At 38.6% G+C, this 21580-nt stretch overlaps 2 protein-coding genes across 2 annotated transcripts in view; one reads left to right on the forward strand and one right to left on the reverse strand.

The window, feature by feature from the left end:
- Positions 1 to 1682: 1682 nt before the first annotated feature.
- CENPP (centromere protein P) overlaps positions 1683 to 21580 on the forward strand; it is a gene marked incomplete at its 5' end in the record, with an annotated part of 122265 nt that continues 102367 nt past the window's right edge. The window contains 2 exons of the mRNA XM_027700770.1: positions 1683 to 1771; positions 6569 to 6665. Of these exons, the coding sequence (XP_027556571.1) occupies positions 1683 to 1771; positions 6569 to 6665 (186 nt within the window). The remainder of the gene's footprint in view (positions 1772 to 6568; positions 6666 to 21580) is intronic.
- Positions 8924 to 21296, reverse strand: OGN (osteoglycin). Its single transcript, XM_027700863.1, has 7 exons — positions 21128 to 21296; positions 20251 to 20503; positions 16021 to 16105; positions 13630 to 13788; positions 12885 to 13087; positions 12210 to 12305; positions 8924 to 11654 (listed from the first exon to the last, which is right to left on the reverse strand). Exons 2-7 carry the CDS (start codon positions 20416 to 20418, stop codon positions 11484 to 11486), a joined length of 882 nt encoding a protein of 293 aa, XP_027556664.1. The 5' UTR covers positions 20419 to 20503; positions 21128 to 21296; the 3' UTR covers positions 8924 to 11483.

A 21580-nucleotide genomic window follows, 5' to 3' on the forward strand; every position in this document is an offset into this window, starting at 1 on the left:
CTAGAGTGCTGACAACTGCAGTCAGAGATATTGCCTAGTTCCAGCTGGCTGTTCCCGTGGTGTAAAAGGAATGGCATCGTGGTTGTGCCACAGCCTTCATACACTGTGCAGGTCACCCTGCAGTGAAGTCAGGACATCCTGAGGATGCAGGAGTCCACCCCCATAACTTTCGGGAAAACTGTGACTTCAGACCAGATTAAGACCTGGTAGTTCAACTTTAATTTTTTTGTACCTCTGGCTTCTTGCATATAAAAGAAGCCTGTTTTGTAAGAGATGGCATTAACATGGTGTTCAGGATAACCTGCCCTGACATCAGCACGGGCAAGGTAGTGCTCAGTTGTTACCTGTGATGAGAAACAGAAGGTGACAGCTGGTTTTGGGAAGTGCCCAGCAGGTAACAGATACCTTGGTTTGCAGCAGAAGGTCAAGTACAGTTTTTTTCACACTGTTAACTGTAGCTGTTTGTTCTGGTAGTGAAGTTACAATACAGTTAACTCAGCTCCATAGGATTAGGAGAAGACACGTACAATGAGCTTGAAAATGTGCCAGAACAAGTGTAAGCCTCTTGAGAAAGCAATCATTCAAGAAGAGTTGCTTTCTTGGCAAGAGCTTTCCTTTTAAACCTTTTTGTTTGGCCCCAAGGTGGCATTTTGGTGTGTTAGTGACCCACTCCTTGGGAATCCAGTTCCTCCCGAAGGCAGCACATCAGCTGGTGGCTGCTGGCAGCTTCTCTGCCACTCCGTGCACGTGCTGAACCTTCTGCTCTAACCCTAAAATGACTTTTCCTGGTGTTACTTAGTCAATCCACTAATCTTTGTAGTGCCTTGGTTTGCTTTTCCCATCTTTAGTGCTGGCAGTGTTGGCAGCACTGCTGTCCAGCCAGTGCAGATTGCTGAGATCTCTGTGCATTTAACTCCAGCTTGACTTGTTTCCTCTGTTGCCATTCCCATTTGCTTGTAGTGACTGGGTATAAGAAAAATAAAGTACCAAGTCTCCAGTTTCAAGTGAAGCATTTGCTGTGTTCCTCAAACCCTGATTTTAAGCTTTTTCATTCAGTTATCTAATCCATTACTCTGGTGTGTCCCAGAATGCACAGAAAACCAGCATTGACTTCATTTGTGGCTTTATTTCTACCCTCTGACTTTCTTTTCTCCTTTTTAACAGGTTGTTAGATATTTTAATTTAGATTAATTTTGGTTTTATTATCATGCACACATTCCTAAGTATCAGTTATTATTGTAAAAAGGGACAGGAATTTGAGGCAAAACTATAGGCTTTAAAATAAAATAATACAAAGGAAAACTGACAGATCAGACCTTATATTTGATTTTTCTGTTATATGTGGCAGCTAGGGGTTGTGTTGGAAAATGAGAAGAATCTTAAAGAAGTGGACTTGACGTGAAAGGAAGTAGATGAACATTCTTTTATACATATATATTCTTTATGCTGAAAAGTTCAGGTGTTATTCCAAAAGCCTTGTTGTGTGGATAATACTACTACTGTTGAAATGAAGGAAACTGTCCACACATACAAGCTGTAGTTAAAAAAAATGCTATTTTAAGAATTATAGCAGTTAGAAAGAAGTATATGCAAATACTTCTATTTTATATGCAAAGGGACATATATTTTTCTCCTTGCTAGAGGAATTTCTAAAATACTGTGTTGTTACTTCTCCGACTTAGAGCAAAGAGAAGGTGTCTTCTGTTATTAGTGATCTCAACATCATAATGGAATCTGGAGAAGATTCTGGTATGAGCAAGTTTGTGTCAAGGTAAGCTGGAATTGTTTGCTCAAGGGAAGTCCTTGTGTGGGATATTAAATGCAGTACTGAGTTTTCCTGTAAATTTGTGTCTTTGCTATGCCGTGTACCCTTAGCCCAGCCTGAACCCTTCCAGTCCCTTGTCTGTATCCTGGAGAGAAGATGAAATGCATATAATTTGTAAGGCCTGGAAAGATTTTAAATTCATATTAAACAGAAAGAGGTTTTGGATTATAATATGTTTTATAGCTGTTTGAAATTGTTTGGTTCAGGGAAAGGTATAACAATGTAATCTCAGCTATTGCATTTTAATGTATGTGAGCTGTTACTCAGATGTGTCTGTGAGCTGCAGATGTGCAGTGTGGCTGAGTAATAAAGTGCACATCCAGAACCCCTCTCTAGTATTTGCCTGTTTCTGGTTCTCTCAGCTCACCAGTCCATTTCTCTTTGCATCAGGATTTATTTCACTGATATTTGAAAACAATAGAATGTAGTTTAAAAACCTGGAATGGAGTATTTGTGCAATGGCTTAAGAAAATTTACATACTAAAACTTAAGCTTATGAATGAATGTTATTTTTTAATTATTTTCTGGAGTATATCAACTTCTTGTGGTAACATGGAGTAATGATCAAATTACTTGTGTGCAGTATTCCACTGAATTCTGCTAGCAAGCTCTTCTGGGAACAGATCTATTATTACTGGCTAATTGACTTCATCCTGTTCTTTAAGTGATTTCTTTTGTTTTATGTTATTTTTTGAGGAGGGAGAGGGAAGGCCAAAAGAGTGAAGAGAAAGGTCTGTTGAGTTACCTCAGGCTTCAGTAGTCTGTTCTGAAAAGTGATTTTTTTTTTTTACTCAGAGACTTGGAAATTTCCATATAAACCTACTAAAGGTAGTGGTATAACTGAGAAGAGTAGCTGACTGCTCTCAGGGATTTAGAAGAGGAAATTGCCCTGATTTATTTATGAGTTTTTTGTGACAGCAGAAGTGTATTGGAACTTAACAGTCACGCTGGGAAGGAATGTGTTGAAGTGGTGGCAGACTTTACTTCATCCTGGCTGGAGCTCTGCTGTCTTGTCCCTGTCTCTTCACTGGTCCTTTTCCACATTGCACCAGCATTCATGAGGGCACACAAGTTTCCAGGAATGGTAAAAGATGTCAGTAAATCAAGCAGTGCTTTCTCCTGAGCCTCTCCTTGCACATCCCATCTCTTGACCTTGTGTCTGTCGACTCTTGAAGCCACGTGGCCAACGGGATCAACGGGGTCACTTGGTTGAAAAAGGAGCTGGAGGGTGGGGAGTGACCCAACCTTGTCCCCCCACAACTCCTTCAACTCTCAGTTTTCCTGTTTGACTTGTCCTGCAACGTCACAGTGTCTGTTGCCAACCTAAGGCAGTAAATAGGTGGGGCTGATGCTGACAGGGCCTGCTTTGACAGCAACCCACTGTTCCATGGGCTGGTTCTGCCTGGCATCTCCCTTTATAGCTGTTTTCCCACTCTCCTTGCTTGTTCTTGTTTCAGTTGTAATCCCCTCATGTCCAGTTTCAGGCTTTTCCCAGCTCGCCCTTTGTTCTCCAGCCTCTTAGAATCCTGATTCCTACCTCTTCCCTCCCTTTCCCTCCATTCTTGACCAGCTAAATCTGGTCTCCCTCTGTATTGTTCCTTCTTTTCAGCCTCCCTCCCACTTTGTTTTCTTCTTATGCTTCCTCAGCCCTGTCTTGCCAAATCCATTGTCTAGCTCTGTTCTGTTCTGTCTCCTGGCCTGGATTTTTTTCCTTCTCAGTTTTATAATTTTTTTTGGCTTCATTTTTTCTCATAATGCATGAGAGAAACGGGTCTTTAAGAGCACCAGAGTTAAAAACTTGGCATTCAGTTGTAATTCCCAGGCCCTTCCTGCTTTGGAAGAAAACAGGGGAATGCTAGAACACTTCTTAAAGGAAGCAAAATTCAGCAGTCTGATTTCAACCAGGTATAAACAGTACATCTATATATAAAAATGACACATCTTCTATTTTTTATATAATTTCTTAAAAATTTTTGTGGTAATAAGAGATGTATGCAAATGGAATCACAATATCTGGTTGTCTATTTTTGGATTTTACTTGTGTCCCCTTTCACCAGTTATCACTTACGTTATTTACTTTATTTTTGAGAACTACAATATGTAAGAAAAGTATTGTTGGTCATTCTTTCCTATTTTTTTGGACTTGGCACCCCATTAATTGTTGGGTGAGTTAACCTTTGCATGGATTCATTAGTCAAATAGGGCTTTTTAGGCACTATGAAAACTGCTCCTACTTTTTAGTTAGAACCTAAGTCAGAGTGAAGGATTTGGGAAATGTCTGCATTATATTAAATGCTGCATGGGCAAGGTATCTGGGAAATAAAGGGAAGCAGGAATTCTTCCCACAGCTTTGAGTCGTGCTTTGGTTTCATATGTTGATGTAGGAAGTCTTGCATTCTTCAGCAGGTTAAAATAGATTTCCTCTCTTAAAATAGTTGAAGGGACATATTAAAGGAGGCTTAAATACTTTTAGAACAGTTAAATGTCTTGTGTGCTTTTGTGTTTTGTTGGTGATACTTTGTGAAAGTGAAAGGGTGTTTGGAGGAAGGGCCTGTGATTTTAAACTGATACAGGGACTCTGCCTGAATATACTTTTAGGTGGTTTTGGATGACTTCTCTGTAACATGGATGTTGGTGTTGGAAATGGGTGTTTTCTGCTCCTACTGAATTTTTTTAAAATCTGATGACACTTTGTAATGCTAAATTCCTTGGGGAAAAAAGTCTTTAACATTCATTCTATTAGCACTTTATTATTTTATACCACATTTTCTTGGTATTTAGCATTTATTGTAGTTGAATTCAGCATGAGAAATTAGGCTAACTTAGGCTAATTAGGAATTATTGTTTATGGGCAGTTTAAGTGCTGGGAGGCAGTTAACTGAACTGGTGCTCTTTGCAGTCCCTTTCTCCCTTCCCAGTTTAAAAACCCCATGGATTTACATGTCTGTTCATGCCAACACAGATTTTCCCTTTCTAGATACTGAATTCAGTTACAATCTTGAATTTAGCCAATGCTATATGAGACAAGTACCTACTCAGATATAACTGGTTGACTAACTTTTACCTTTGAAACAGGTTCTTTGAGCTTGTTAGCCAAAACTAGTGCTTTCTGCTTGAAAACTTTCACCTGCTTCATCACCTAAAAATGAAATTGAGAGGAAAAAAGAAACAAAGTCATAATGCTAAAATGAAGTCACGAGGTTTATGATAGTCTGTTGAATTGCATAAAAATGGATATTCATAAAAATTGCCAGGTTTTTTAAAAAGCATTTTAAGGCTGTAGTTTTGTAGCCCAGTTTTGTGTGGCAGGTGTAGGTTTGAAAAGCTCGGTGCAGTTCATGTGGAATTGTGTCCCCAGGCAGGGAGAGGTGGGCAGTCAGTGCCAGGTCTCCCTTGTTCCTGTGGCATGTGTAGAGTTTGACATGTGCAATTGTGAGTTGTGGTAAAAAACAGCTTCCCAGAACAGAGCTAATGAGCTCCTGTGAGCCAGTGTGTCTGTCCCTCCAGGGACTCAGTTTTCCCAGCGTTGCCAGCGTTTTTTTCATCTTGGCCTGGTTTTGTTGGCAGCTGTGACTACTGTGGTAACTTCCTTTGCTGATGCTGTTCTTTCCAAGCTGGGACAAAACTTGTTTGGCTTTTCTTTTGCATTTTCAATATCTGAATGACCCCAATGTCTCATTTTTCAGTATGTTTGTGTAACATGTTAAAGGTTGCTGTTCCTGTATATTAGAGCTGGATCTGAGGCACAGTTCTCCCTGGAATGGCTGAAGTGACTGTTGCAGTCATCCTATGAATGCCTCAAGTTTCTGCTCTCAGCTATTCTGAAATAAAGAATAGCTAATCTCAAGCAGAAAAGATGTTAAAAGACAAATTTACATTTAGAATTTAAATACTGTGTAACTTCTTGAAATATTCCCAGATGTCAGTCAGGTATTTTCCTCAGTCAGGTTTTGTAAACTTGTCAAATCCTGTATTAGAAATCGAAATAAATCTTTATTTTCCAAGCAGTGCTTGCCAGGTGTGTTTTGACAGTGGTTAATAGTCTGCTGCATTTGACTGTGGCTTGATATCAGCACTGACATGCAGCTGTTCACCCTTGTGGTTAAATAATCGTGTTGCTGCAGGTATTCTGACAGGTAGTTTTTGTGGAATTTTGTATCCTTTGCATCCTTGCCACACTTCTTCAGTAAGAACTGCACACACTTTGAGTGTTATTCCTCCTTCCCCTGACAACACTGGATGGATGGTTGGCTGTCTGACAGTTCCTGTCACCTTATATTGTCTCTTTTCTTTCTCCATCCTGATCCATACATTAACAGAAATTTGAAAAAATAAGTATTGAAAAATAAGTGGTTTGTATTTAATTCTCCCTTTTTCCCTCTTCCTACAACGTAAGAAGGACATGGACCTGTTGGAGTGTATCCAGAGGAGTACCATGAAAATACCCTGAGGGCTGGAGCCCCTCTGCTGTGGAACCAGGCAGGGAGAGCTGGGGGGGTTCACCTGGAGAAGAGAAGGCTCCAGGGAGATCTTGGGGACCCTTCCAGTGCCTAAAGGGGCTCCAGGAGAGCTGGAGAGGGACTTTGGACAAGGGTCTGGAATGACAGGGCAAGTGAGAATGGCTTCCCACTGCCAGAGGGCAGGGTTACATGGGATACTGGAAAAGACAAGGTGCAAATTTTAGGCTATAGAATTGATACATCTGATTAAGACTGGGTTAAACAATATATTTTTGTTTTGTAGCATTGAAGAACATGGAAATCTTGCAACGTTTTTCAGAAGCCTTTCAAATTATGCTGAGTGGTTTGAGCATCGCAGACGCACCTTCCTGCACTTCAAGGTAGTGTTATCAAGCCTTTATTTATTATTATTTATTAGTACTATATTTGTTTCTTTAAGTAGTTCATTAAGACAAAGCATTGGAGGTGAATCTTGCACTCTTTAGCAGAATATGGGCTACTTAAATTTGTATGTTGTGGAGAAGAGACTATTAGCTAAAAAAAATTTTGTGTTCAAGGGGCAATGCCTTTGCTTGGTTTTTCCTCTTGATTGTTGTCATACTATTGCTGTGTTCCTCGTGGGTGGGGAAAAATAAGAATGCCTGTGCCTTTCTGTGAGGGAGTAAGACAGTTTTCATTGGTATTAAATCTTATTTTGATTTTAAAAAAAAAAGGAGCAAAAGAAGAAATGAAAAGAAAATAACATTTGTAGTCTTTGGCATGTAAACATTGGTTTTGAAGGGCTGGATCTGTTTCTCTTGAAGATGTGGCAGCCTGTGTTTGGACAACAGTGCTTTGAGTTCTGAACTGTTTTACTTGTATGGGAGATAAACTGTTGCTCCCTCCTAACTGGAACATAGTATTTGAACTTAGTTTTAAATTGCCAGCATTTGCTTTGTTTGTTTTGGCTTTGTACTGGTTTTAAGATAAACAATTAATCCTTGGAGTAAAAATACGTCAGTCTGACAGACAAAACATCTTACACGGTGCTTAATGTTAGAGGAGGATGTTTATGGGCTTAATTATTTGTGGTTTTTTAGTTCAGTTTTTCTTCACCTCAAGCATTTACTCTCATTGAACCCAGTTCCATCTTTACTTTTCAGCTGGAATATGAAGTGGCAACTGCGTTGTTTCCTATTTTTTGAATGTTTTAGGCCTTTGAGTTCTGTGCCAAGTTAATCCATTTCTATTATCAAATCAACCAGAATAGAGAAAAAAAAGTACTATTTTCTGATAATGTTAAAAAATAATCCTACCCTCAGCTGAGCAATAAACTGATATTGTCTAATCCTGCTGGCTGTTGAATAAAGGCTTTTCTTTAATCTCTCCATAGAAAAGATAGAGCACCAAGGGCTTTATGGCTTTGTGATTTGTTTTTTTTCAAGCTTCACTTGATGCTTTTTGATCCTTAGATGAGCCTCATGACAGCAGTCACTGTGGTTTCTGGGATTCAGTAAACTACTGGAAATATTTCTCATTTTAAAATATAATTTTAAAAAAGCAGAAATAGAAAGGAGGTAGGTCTGGAGATAATTTTTACTCACAGAAAATTGTTATGTATATAAGCAGTCTTAAAAATATTTATTCAGATGTTGAGTGTAAATAATGAAGGGATCTATTAATTGCTAAAAGATGTGTGAACATAAATTTGCTGAAGACATATTACAAGTTTGTCAATATTGCAGATGTTCTTTCTAAAGGTATTTTTATTTCCATGGACAAGGATGCTGTTGAGAAAGGCAATTTGGGAGAATATTTACCAAGTATGACTGACTAAGTGTTTATGAAGAGGGTTTTTTTAGGCCTTCTTATTTCTGCTAGCATTAGTAATCATTTCATTTAGAAACAGAAGACATTCTCAGGTAAGAGAATTAATAAAGGCTTCAAAGATCAACTCTGACAATTCAAATAACCAGATTGCAAAGGAGAATGCGTGTTTCTAACTTAATATTCTGTAATAATTTGTGTGTGAAAGCAATTAGAGGTATGGTTTTACCATATGCATAAAAACAACTGAAAAGTCTTATCCTGTTAATGTTCACACTCACACAACATTAAAAATGAGTCTGTAATCTTTGTATTGATTTTTTTTTTTCCCTTCCCCCCTCACCTGCTCTCTCTACTGCAAATATACAGGTAGGTAACTGTACACTGCATTGGAGAGACTCTTTGGGGTGGAGTCTTGGGTTTATAGCTTTTCTAAGATTTAAAAGAAAATTGCCCAGGCTGCCAAGTAGAAATAGACAGTTTCTGATACTTTACTTTTGGTGTAAAAACACCAAATTTTTTCTTTCCTGTTTAGTTTTCATACTTGAAAAGACATCAATAATGTAGAAGTGATTGAATACTTCAGATAATACTGAATGTTTGAGATGAATGACAATTCAAGGTAGTGCTTCAAATAGATTTTGAAGGGGTAAATGAAGTGTCCCCCGAGTATTTTGTATGGCAGGTCTCACTGTATTGTCACAATAAATATTATGTCTGCAAATGGAGTTACAGCTGCAAATAATTTTCTGATCTTCATCTGCTGTGAGGATGAACAACTGAAACAGGTTGGCAATGCTGGGAGAGCAGATTGTTGAAGCTGATACTGATAAACAAGAAAAAAAAATTCAAGTTTTATTGGAAATACAGAACAGAAATGAGTGATAGGAAAAAAATAGAATGGTTTACATTCAGCTTGATACATTCAGCTTGATATTAGTACTGGTCACACAAATAGAAGGTGAAAATCCTCCCTGCTGAAGCCCTTCTCACTTCTGGTTTTGATTATTTACCCTGCTATGGATGGGGAAAGGAAATTAAAACACATCAGATAACTTATTGCCTTCATGAGGCATTCAGAAGGTACCAGTTGTGTGCTTTCATTTGCTTACAAAGTATTAAGAGTATTAATTAGCATTACTGGTGATAATTAGCACGTTTCAAAAATATATACAACATTTTGATGTCAAATGTGGCAGTGTTGGGTCTCAGAATGTTTACTTGTGTGTATATTACAAAACTCTGCTTGTTTTTATGTGTACACTTATAATTGTTTTCATAGGGAGAGTTTTGGTGATATTTACTGATCCTACTAATACTGGAAAGAGCTTTTTTTTTTTTCCTTAGTTATAATGATTTGTGATGAGAAAAAGATCAGAGGCCACTACTTATGTAACTTAGAGGAAACACCCAGCTGTGTTTTCTCCATCTTAAGCTTTTATCGTAAGAGGGATGAGAGAATTGGTGGCTTTTGTTTTTTCCTCGTATAAATTTGGCTTGAAATTGGAATGTGTTTTTACATGCTTTGGAGTTATTTTTAAGCTTTTGCTAAAAACCTGGAAACATCAAAGTTTTATAACTTGCTCGGAAAAATGAAAACCAAGTATTACTGTCGGACTTCAGTTTTGGTCTCAGTTGTATTAAGGCAATGGAATTTCTTGTTATACCAAGTAACTTAAAATGCAAAATACTGGGGATTGCTGTGTCTTTCTTGGGTGGTGGGTTCAGGGCAAAAATATTTTTGTGCTGCATTTCGTGGTTGCATCCTCTTTCCAGAAAGATGAGCCCACAGCTGACGCTTGACAAAGTTACTTAAAAACTGGCTGAAAGTCTCTTAGGCCTCAGCACTGAGTGACAGAACATGAGTGTGTTCAGAATTAAGTGGGTATCAATTCCCCAGAGCACAAGCACTAACAAATCAAGGCTTAGCTAAATAAGATAAATAAAACTAATACAAAATATCTTGTACAATCAATATTCTAGATGTACTGATACATCATCATGCATTTGATGCTTAACTATTTCTACAAATTAGGAATCTATACTAGCTTCAAACTTAGAGTTGATGTGGCAATAGGAACTAGCACACCTTTGGCATTCACACCTGTGGTAGGTATCTGAGGGGAGAAACAATGTCAGAAGTTTATAGTTGTGTAATAAAAAATATTGTGTTCCTATATCAGTTATGTCTAGTTTTAGATAAACTGACTGTCAAGGCCTGCACACTCACTTTGTGTTTTTAATACACTGCATGGTTTAAAGTAGTTGAGTGAAATGGTGCTTAAAGTTAACTTTTTTTTAGATTAGTGATAGAATCACCTTCTCTTTTTAATTTGAAAGTCTGATTTAATTTTTCCCTAATGAGCAGAAGTATTGTTGTACAAGGGTAATTCTTCTTCTTCTTACTGACATCTAGCTGAAATCATACTTATTTACAGGTAAAAAACATGAATTCAGCTTGCTGTTAATTATATTGTCACATTTCCTTTAAGAAAAGCTGTGGAACAAGGCTTGGTCTCCATCATTCATTAATAGCTTTAGTCATAATTAATAGTCATACGATGCTGGACTTTGACCATTGTGTTAAAATGGGAAACTGGTGTTGCAAAAACAGCTCTTGGGAGTACAGCTCAGTGAAACTTATATATTTCACTTAAAACTGCCCTGTGTAAAAATAAAACCTGTATTTTTATACATACACATTCTCAGATGATTTTCAAAGCAAAAACAGTAGAAGGAGATTTAACACAACCTTGAAAAGTTCCAGTTGCTATATTGCTTGGTGAACTAAACCTTAATAGGAACTATTCTTATTTTCCACAAACCAAGTTTTTAAGGAAACTTTAATGAAATTAACCTTTGAGAAGTTCTGTTTCTAAACATAACTTTCTTTCATGTGCATCTTTATCCAATACACTTTTGAAGGGCAACTGAAGAGATTTCATTTCAGATTAAAAGAGTGGCACTGGAATTAAAAGAAGTATTTTGCCTGTGTAGCTTGCTCTAAGAGCGTGCTGCATTTTTCTGAAAGTAAAATGTGGTGGTTGTTCTGAGTACTGGCAAAGAATGTGAACCAGCAGTTACTGTGTGATTTTACCTACACGAAAAGAGTACGTGATGAAGTGAAGGTTGAGATGTGTGTGCATATATGTGTTTTTACACTTTCATTAACAGAAAAGATTCTGAAAGCAGTGACACCACAACTACTGAATAAAGTGACTGTTTAGGAGTAGTTATTTCAGAGCAGAACCACACTTCAACGTCGGAGAAGGTTCTGGATATTCAGGGAAAACAGCATTAGTGAGGGAGAGGATACGAGCTTGTAAACAGAGGAAGAACCGATCCTTTGTTACCATGGCTGAGTTCTGGCCTGTGCAGTGACAGAAGCAGGGTTAGTAGTACGTGCCCACGGGCAGCATTCTCAGGCAGGAGAAGGCGTTGACGTGCTTTGCCAGGACAATGGGATTCCCTTCCATCCTGATCTCGTCCATCCGCGTGCGGATGTACCGCGTGTTGTTGGACTTGCAGAACGTGTCGTCCGTGATGGTGGTGATGTTGTTGTACTGCAAAACAAAACAGTTTAGTAAACACACACACAGTTACATACACATGCACCCATATAGGTGGAAGATTTTTCACACTTTAATTTTATTCCTCTTGCCCTCCCATTTTGTCATATTTGATTTGTCTGTAGAATAGGCTGAGTTGGAAGGGAACCCATTAGGATCATCCAATCCAACTCTAGGCCCTGTGCAGGGCGCCTCAAGAATCCCATCATATACTTTAGATATGTAGGAATCAAGTCTTTTCAAACTGATCAAATGACTTGAGGTTGTTATTGATGTATGAAATGCATTGCTGATATAAAGTTAGTGCTTATTTTTACCGTTTCCTATCCTCGATGTACAGAAACTAATAATAAATCCTTACATGGTAATTAGCTAACAAACAACTTCAAACTTCTGGATGGTTGTGGCCACACAGGTTAAATTGTTTTATTTGGAGGAGCATTAGACAATTGTAGTGGAAACTGCTTCAAAAGAGAATGAGTTTGATTTGAAGTATGTAACTAATGAGGCTTTTCCTAATAGAATGTGAGGGAAATGCTTTTTGAATACCTGAAGGTGAAGAATCCGCAGGCTTTCCGGTAGGTTCAGCGGAACAGATTCCAGTGCATTGTGCCCCAAGTAGAGGTAGGCCAAATTTGTGAGCTTCTGTTAAAGAGAAATTACTAATGCTGGTATTGCTTACTTGAAGTTAAATAACTTGTGCCTGTTAGAAGACATCAGTATTTTTTTCTGATCACAGAGAAAGCCTGGAAACGGATATAGCACAGAACATTCTTTTGCTGTGAATGTTGAATTCTTATATATTGAGAAACTCATAGAGGAGGCCTTCTATATCTTGGAAATTTCGGTGTCAGCATGTTGGCTATAAAACTTGAGACCACTATAAAGCTCCATCTTTGTTTATTAGTATTTCTGTGGTCCTCAGAACTGTATTTGAGCCATCAATTTTTGAACTGAGCTTTTCTTTGCATGTAAGAGAGAAAGGAGGTAGGTAAGATATTTTGTAGAAAATGATGGTTTACATGAAGGGCATGGGAGAGTGAGTGCACAAAGCACTGATCTTCCAGAGCGCCTTAAAAGCCAAGGAACAGCTGGAAAACTTCATTGCAGTTTGTTTCTTAGATTACAATAAACACAGAAAAGGGAATTTGGTGGCAGACTGAATAGTCTGGTTACTAATTTGAATTTACTTTGGTCACCTAAATTACTGGGTTTTTTCCTTACCTTGAAAGCATTTGCTTTGATTCCTCTGCTCTTGATTCTGTTTTGGTTTGCGTTAAACGATGTTAGTTTGGGAGGTAGAACAGGAAGTTTTACAAGTCGATTTTCAGCAAGAGAAAGTTCTTCCAACAACAGAAGCTTTGAGAAGGCTCCATCTTCTATTTCTTCTATCCTGTTTCCACTAAAATCAATTCTTCTCAAGGTAGCTTTACATAAAAGAAATGAAAATCTAAATATTGATTTTATAATTACATGGCATGTGAAATGTGTATGGCTGCATATGTTAAAGGTTACATTGCTGGCTGCAGCATCTGAATTGTGATCTACAAATGCAAATGCTATTAAAATGTGGAAAAAATCCACATTTGGATTTTCTCATGGTCTTCAATTGAAAAAAAATTAGGAAAATACTCTGGATCCTTCTTTTTGTCTTAGAGACAACGCGATTTCAGATATTCATAGAATTTGTCATGCTGTCGAGTGAGAGAGCTGGGAGAGATGTCTCTGGAGCATTTGAAGGAAAAGTAATGCCTGCTCATTCAACACTGGCTGGGATGCAGAGTTGAATTTTATTTTTAGCAATCTGCTCCTTCCCTGATGGTTTGGGAGTATTAAGATGTTTCCATGGTCCAAAAGGTGTTTCCATTTTACCTTCGCAGTTCCTTTTCTATCGCAGGCATTCAATTGAGTAGTACCCCTTCAAATATACTATCAGGTGAACAGAAATTAAAATGTGAGCATCACTTACTAATGTCAGCAAAATCTGAGGCTGCAATCCTTTTGATCTTGTTGAACCTTGCATACAAATAAGCTGTTTCCTTGGGCAGGGGGGGCACGGCCTCGATGTCGATCTCCTCGCAGTACACGGACCCGCTCAGGCACACACACAGCAGGCACGTGGGCAGGTCTGAAACCAAACAGTTCAATAACTTACACTTGAATGGTCAAAATAGACTTTTCTCTGGTATCTTTTAAGATTTGCCTTCATTAGATTAAAAAAAAAAAGAAGAAAATTATTCATATCAAGTTCTGAAGAGATTTAACATTCTGAACTGGTTTGGGTTTTTTGTTCTTTTAATTGTGCATGATTTCTCTGTTCTTCATGTTCTCTGATTTCATGTGTTGAAATACTATTGATTGACCTCAATTCAGTTTAAGTCTTTAATTGGCTTAGAGTATTGTGAAGAGATTGATCTCTTCTCTGTGGTGACTGGGGACAGGACCCAAGGGAATGACCTGAAGTTGTGTCAGGGGAGGTTTAGGTTGGAGCTTAGAAAAAGGTCCTTTCCCCAGAGGGTGGTTGGGCACTGACCAGGCTCCCCAGGGCAGTGGGCACAGCACCAAGGCTGCCAGAGCTCAAGAAGCGTTTGGACAATACTGTCAGGCACGTGGTGTGACTCTTAGGAATGGTCCTGTGCAGGGCTAAGGGTCGGACTTGATGATCCTCGTGGGTCCCCTCCAGCTCATCATATTCTGGGATTCTCTAAATGTGCCAACTGCAAGTCTGTGACCATGTTAAATGTCCCATTTGGAACCATTCTTTAGATAGCAGAAATCCCCAAGGAGAAACACCTGGCAGTGCACACATTTGGCACTGTAATTGCACTGGAGCATTTCTGGCAGGTCACGTATACTCTGTGTTGCTCCCAGCTACTATTTTGTCTAAAACTTTTGATAAAAAATCCAGCAGTGCTGACTGTATAATTATCCTGGAACAACAGAATGGTTTGGGTTGGAAGGGAACTTAGACCATCTCATTCCAACCCCCTGCCACAGACAGGGAAACCTTCCACTAGACCAGGTCACTCAGAGCCCTGTAGACAACCTCCAGCAGTTTTATGCTGAGGTGTTTTTATAGCTGTTGTTTCAAATAGAGGGGAAAACCTTTTTTTTTAATGCAGTTTAAGATCATTGTGGCTTGCCCTGTTCCTCATGGACGTTAGTAAAGTACTAGAATTTCTGTTTTGATTTAATTTTTTATGCCAGCAATATGCAAATACTTATAACGAGTGTGGCTTTGAGTGCAGTTTTGTCACCACTGCTGGGTGCTGTACTGGCTTTTCTGGTTGGCTTCCACCCTGGTCTGTCTGCAGTTCAGAGAGCAGGGCCACACCACCAGGGAGTTTGTTATCACTACAGAGCAAAACAGGATCTTCCCCAACCAGGGAGGAGTTACAGAAGCAGCTGGTCAATAGTGGGAACCCAACCCAGCAGGGATAACAGTAATTCTCTTTTTCTTATGCCAGTACTGCACAGAGTGGAATAGATTTTGAGGTCTAGCTCTGTGAATGCTATAATTTTTTAGGCTTCAGAGTTCTGCCCTATTTGTCTTTTTTGATTTAGTGTCTTGTTTGTCATTATTCAAAAGGCAACAGTTTTTATGCTTGCCTGGGACTAGAAGCTCTGGTGCTCTTGGACGCTTGTTCAGCTTTTGACGAGAGCTTGTTGACAGATGCTGTTTGGCAATAATTAACCTTGATTAACACTTTAGTGTAGATTGACACTCAACTGGTCTTGCTGAGTCATCATTTATTTTTGGAAGTTTACATCACAGACACACAAAATATGTGTGTCTTTCTCTCACTGCTCCATTTGGCAGAAAAACTTTGTTCCTGTCATGTTTGGAAAGCTCTGTGGCTTGTTAGGAGAAATCTGGACAATGTTACCTCAGAGCCTGTAGGAAAATGGCTGGTGAAGAAGGTTCCTGATGTATTTTCACTGTTGCCCTCCCTGATCACCAGATGTAAACTGAGAATTGCCAGAGAAATCCAGTGAAGTAATTGAAGCACACCGTATTAAGTCATCATTGTGACTTGGGTAAATTGTGGAACTTACTGGGGGGTGTATTTTGTTTTTCTTGGTTGTCTGGCCTAACTTATTTAACTTGGGAACATCTCAGTGGCAAATATGATTGTAGAGATTCTTACAAGCTGTGCTTTGTGTACTCAGAGTTTACCTGAGGATCCTTTCAATTTTTCCATCAGAAGTTGGAAGACTTTCCACAGGAGATATGAAAGATATTCATAAATGAAAAGACTAATTCTGTAGCTTTTGTCATCCTTTGCATATTAGATTTTCATATTAAAATATGTTCTTGTGGAGAGCTCAAACACAACACTTTTCATATCAGTTGACTTACTTGTATCCTTTGTTGGGGGCACATCCAGTTGGCTGTCATCCCCTTGCAGTCTTAGGGAAGTGTCAAGAGAAACATTGGTTCCATCCTTTGGGTGAGAGCAAATGTTATTTTAAAAAACAAACAGCAAACAAAAAGCCACAGAGCATTACAAGGATCTGAAATAACATGTTTTTTAAAAGTGAGCTTCCTGTGGCATACCTCCTCTGATATTTAGCTTTTAAAGTACTCTCTCTGCTGGATGACTGATGTGATCTATTATCCCTTTTGCACATGAACTGCTCACTTTGAAAGGCAAGAAGGGAAGCTGCTGCTGCTCATGCTCTTTAGAGCAGTAAAGTCCTTCAGGAAAGAACAGTAGAGACAAAATAAAAATAGAGAGGAAATACAGACTACGTGGTGGGAAGGAATATGTAAGAGATGGGTGTCTACAAACACCCAGAGTTCTGAAGATAGATTTTGCACATTGTGCAAAATTGGATAGGATTCTTGTGGGTATAACTTGTTTTTTGTTTTGCCCAAATAATCTCAGTAAAATGACATTTCCTCAAAGCTATTTAGAATTCCCTGTGGAGATGGTCATTGTATCTTTTCAACTGAAGGACAATTTAGTTCATAAATATGTTCCTTTTAGATATTGGCTGAAATTTAGCAATTTATTTCCATGAACGGCACTTAAATCTGTTTTAAGGTGTGAGCTGCGAAGAGAAAGGACCCCTAGTGGTGCAGGAAATGGTAGTCAGGTTCTTTTTTTCGCTGAATACCATAGGAAATTGAGAATTACCTGTTATTACTAGAATTGTAGGATACATACAGTGGGTGCATGGATTAAAGTTGAGGGTTTCAGGTTGACTGTGGCAGTTGTTCTTGGCTCACATAATTTGTTTGTATTTTTTATTGATGGGGAATATTTGTAGGACAGAGTAAGACAATATGTTTTTGGTCTGTGTGGCTATTGGAAACACATGGAGGAAAGAACATTATCGGATGTTTTGTTTTAAATGTGCTTAAGGATCAGGCCCTGGCAGGAGCTCTGTTGAAGAGCTGCTTATGCACTGCAAGTGCTCACAAGTCAACCAGTGTTGGGTTTTTCATCCCCTTGCTCCCCCTTCCTTCAGGCACACAGATAGTCCATCTGCAAGAGCAGAGGGGAGTGATATTGTCTTCCAAGTTACTTTTGACACTGACTTTGTTTTAGTTAGTATTTAGTTGCTTGCATATACTTTTACTATGGGAATTTTTGTCTTCTGCAAAACAAACCCCTCAGGCTTGACATATAAAGCCTGAGAAACAAATGTCTTGCCCAGCCTCTGTCATTTTGACCCCTTTTTGGCCTGTCAGTCGCCCATCCTTTGGTTCTTCCCTGCATCTGTCTGTCCATCCTATGGCTCTGCTTTGGGCTGGGTTGCTTTGCTCCAGTAAAACCAAAGGATTCCAGGATGTTGGCAGCAGTTTGGCAGTGCTGGGTGTAGGGAAGCTGAGGGTGTCACCTCAACAGTTGCATTCAAACAGCAAATCTTACAGAAGGTTTCTGTAAGATTTAGCTCCCACAGAGCTGTTGGTGAGGCATGTGAAGATGAGGACCTTGGCTGAGGTGACTGTGCCAGCAGAGACTGCTGAGTACAAGGACTGGTAATGGAACAGCTGCACTGCTATTGCTGCAGTTTTTTGGCCTGTAAGAGACACTTTTAATGTGCTTGTTTGAAAAACCTTTGCTGACACAGCATATCTGTACCAGGTGTAGGTTTCTAGCACAGTATCCTACTTGAGATGTGAGCTGTGGAAGAGTAGGGACAGGAATTCTTTGCAGAATTCAATGTACAACTAATCTCTGCCAGTGGGAAATGTCAGAAAAAATTAAAACTGATTATTTGCAGAATGATATTAAATCCACAAAATGAAAAAAAACATTTGCTGGTCAGCCATAAAAATTCCTAAGCGTGGAGTATCAGTGCACAAGATTGTTTGGATTATAACCACAAGTTCATTGCTTGCATATGTTGGGAATGCACTGAAGGAATATTGGCTTATTTGCATAGTGAAATTCCACCTGCCTCTTGCACTTTACTGCACAGACTTAATTACCCATAGAAAACCCCTTAACACTTTACATCTAAATACTTGAACCCTCTTCAAACTTCTGCAATAACACACAAAGGCCTGTAAAGCTGATAGTTTATATTCAGTGAAATGGATTAGTCCAGATGTGAGACAGTGTCTAATTGGATGGTTCTGTTCTCTTGTGGAAATTAAGATTTCATGTTTTCAAATTGCTAAAATTTTATTCAGGACTGGGTTGGCTTTGGCTTCAAATAATCATTGTAATAAATTTTGCTTGGCTGACCTTTTCCTCACCAGTAAACTAAAGTTCATTTGGTTTTGTTGCTCACTAACACAAATGGGTTTCTTCTGATGTTTTTACTAAAAATCTTCTTTCTCACTGTGTGTTCAAGCATGCAGTAAGGAGTTAAATTTGTCATGCACAACAGATTTCTGACTGGGCATGCTTGAGGACGTTTTTGGCATGTATTTCAGTTACAGTTAACACTTGAAATATTTGGGAGGTAGAATTTGTGCAATCGATGAATAGAGGATTTGTTTGTGCACTCCATGACTTAAACTGGGACCACTGGAACTTGTATAGATGTAGTTGTTGCACATAAGGAACTAATTTATTATTTTGCAATGAAAACATGTCATTGGAGAACTGACCTGCTGGAAATAATGATGGACTGCATGCCTAGAATTATCTTAACAGAACTGTTGGCCTTCAGGAGACCTGTAGCTCATGGCACTGCCAGGAGGGACTTTGATTAGTCTGGGGCACGTCTGTTGGCACCATTCCCATGTAGGTATATTCCTTGTTGGTCTTTTACTGAAACCACAGCAATCATAAAATGATTTCTTGATGAGTGTTTTCTGATGCTGTGCCTAACTGGTTAAAGTTTGCATTTTTAGTATTTTAAAAAAACTTAGTTGTGAGTGGATATTCACCTATTAGTTAAGAGTCATTTAAACTGTCTCCTTTTCATGGGTTTATGAAAATGTTACTTCAGCACTGTGGCAGATGTCAGATTTAAAAATACCTTAGACATTTTTAATATAAATATGTAGCTGTTGTTTTTAGTCTAACAGTGGAATGCTGTAATTTCAGTGGAATTGGGAAAATACTAAAAAGGTATACAAAACTGATTTTTCCATATTTGTGCTGCAGTTTTTTAGTCACTATCTTTTGCTGTTATCTTATTTTTCTTGTTTATCAGACTAAGTTCTTGTAACAAGTACAGTTAATATTAATGAAAACCTCCTTGAATTTATAATACTTGGTTGTTGCTGCGTGGTTTGGATATGTTTTATTTTCCTTGGCAATTAGTTTTGGGACAATCACTGCTAGTTCTTCTTGCTCAGTGTTGTACCTCCTTCTCCTGATGTGTATTGGTTGGGTCTGAACAGAGGTGGGAGGTTTTTAACTGTCCCTGGCAGCTGAGGCTGTGGCACTCCATTTAACTCTCCTCTGCTTTTGTTTCTTCTGCTTCAGTGTTTAATGTGACAGGTTTGGATGTGGAGCACATGGCAAAAATGTTCCAAATGGGCTATTTGGGGGTGCTGCTGAGTGCCCTGAGGTGCAGCAGATATTCTCTTTATTAAGACCTTTGAAGTGTTAATCATGTAGGTGACTCCTGCAGGACTGAACATTCCATGGAAGTTCAGGGCTGCTGAACTGTTGAGTTGTAAGAAACCCAAACCACCCACCCCTGAAAAAGCCCAGGCAAGAAACTTGATGGTTTGGTAAGTCAAGAGAGAAAGTGGTTTATACTGGCAGGTTATGTTCAATAAAAGGGACTGTTCCAAGTATTGCTTGGACATAAAAAAAGTCATAAATACAGTTACCTTCCTTGTTTTGAAGCAGACTTACTGTGCTAATACATTGCTCAAACTGTTGAGCTAATAACTAGAATATCCTATTCTTGAAACTCTTCCAATTGCAGGCACAGAACTACAGCAGAGTTAAAATGATGCTTTAGTCTTATTTGTGAAACCCTGCCTTCTGTGGCTTTCTCAGACTGTAGCAAGCATAATATTTTTGTGGTTTTGAGTGGCTTTCCCTGTGTCTGAACCCATTGTATGTTTTGCTGTTATTCCAAGACTGTTCCACAAAACTCACATGCACATACATTATTCACATAATGCTTAGCAGCTAAAAGTATTAAAATGAAAATATAAATAAAATACCTTTATTATATCCTTGGATTGCATTTCATAATCTTGTTGGATCAGGCTTCCCATGGAAACATCTGTATCATACTCCTCAAACTGGAATGGTTGTTGCTGCAGAGGTGGTGCTGGACTTACCAAAGGTACAAGCACAAGCAAAAAGAAAGTAGCCTGCAAAGTCTCCATCCTTCCCTGGAACAATGTCTGTGGCTTTCTCTGAGCTGCTGGAGATCTGCTTATGCCTGGACTATGGAGAACACTTTCTTTGGGACTGGAAAAGAAAATGCAATCCGTCAAAACAATATTTAAAGCCTAGAGGACTAGTTGGCAGGGGTTTGTAACACATAAGGAACATGGAACAACTTTTAACTCTTGATATCCTTTAATTAGACTCTATAAAAGCTGTTCTTAACATGAGAAGAAACTGGGAAATAACAAACAGCATTTTCCAATTAGGAAGGAAAATATTATCTTAACTGCATTTGCTTGTTTCCTAGTGTGATTTTTGTTAAAAGCAAGAGGATTTTGTAAATTTATGAAACATTTGGCAAGTGTGTGGCTGGACTAATTAAAACCTGAGAGGTTCAAATGCATTTTTCTGGATTGTCAAAATAAGGATTTTTAAACCTAAATGCTCTATAACAATAATCTTTAACTGTCTTTTACTTTACATTTAAAAGTAAATGAGAGCAGATAACTTAATACCCCCTGAATATTTTCCAGGTTGTGCACTTTTCAGGCAGGGGGAGGAGGCTGATAAACATAATCCTTCAAACATTACAAACATGCATGTGATACTTTTGTATCTTCATACAATATTTTCCCCTGTTTACTGTAATGGAGTGTTTTATTAAAGTTTTAGGTTAATATACTTTTAGGAAAAAGGTCCACCTACCTTTTTAGTAGATTCCAAGTTCTTCAGTGACTGTCATAAACCCAGATATCCTTATCTGTAGGTTATTCTTACCAATGCACTTTAGGTTCAAGTTATGAATTACATCCCACTTGCTGAAATGGATACTCTCTCAAAGTTTGACAGTCTGAAAAGTACTTTCCATGGGGTAAAAATGCTCTGCCAGCATTCTCTCTCAGGGGGAGAGGTAATATCCTGGAGCAGGGGGTTGTACTTTGCGTAACATTTGTGAGTGCTGAGCCTGTCTGGCTCATCCTACTTTTGGTGTTACTTGTTAAAATGGCAGATTTCTGCTCTGTGGCGATTTCTTCTTTATAATTCCAAAGGCTTTTTCTGTAAATCAAATATTAATTGTGCAATCTAGAGGTCTCTAATAAGGCATGTGTTATCCATTTGGTTTAAGTGCTTTAGCTCAGAGACAAAGCAGCTGCTTTC

This window comes from Neopelma chrysocephalum, unplaced genomic scaffold (genome assembly GCF_003984885.1).
Source record: "Neopelma chrysocephalum unplaced genomic scaffold, ASM398488v2 Primary Assembly neopelma1_147, whole genome shotgun sequence".
Classification (NCBI taxonomy): domain Eukaryota; kingdom Metazoa; phylum Chordata; class Aves; order Passeriformes; family Pipridae; genus Neopelma; species Neopelma chrysocephalum.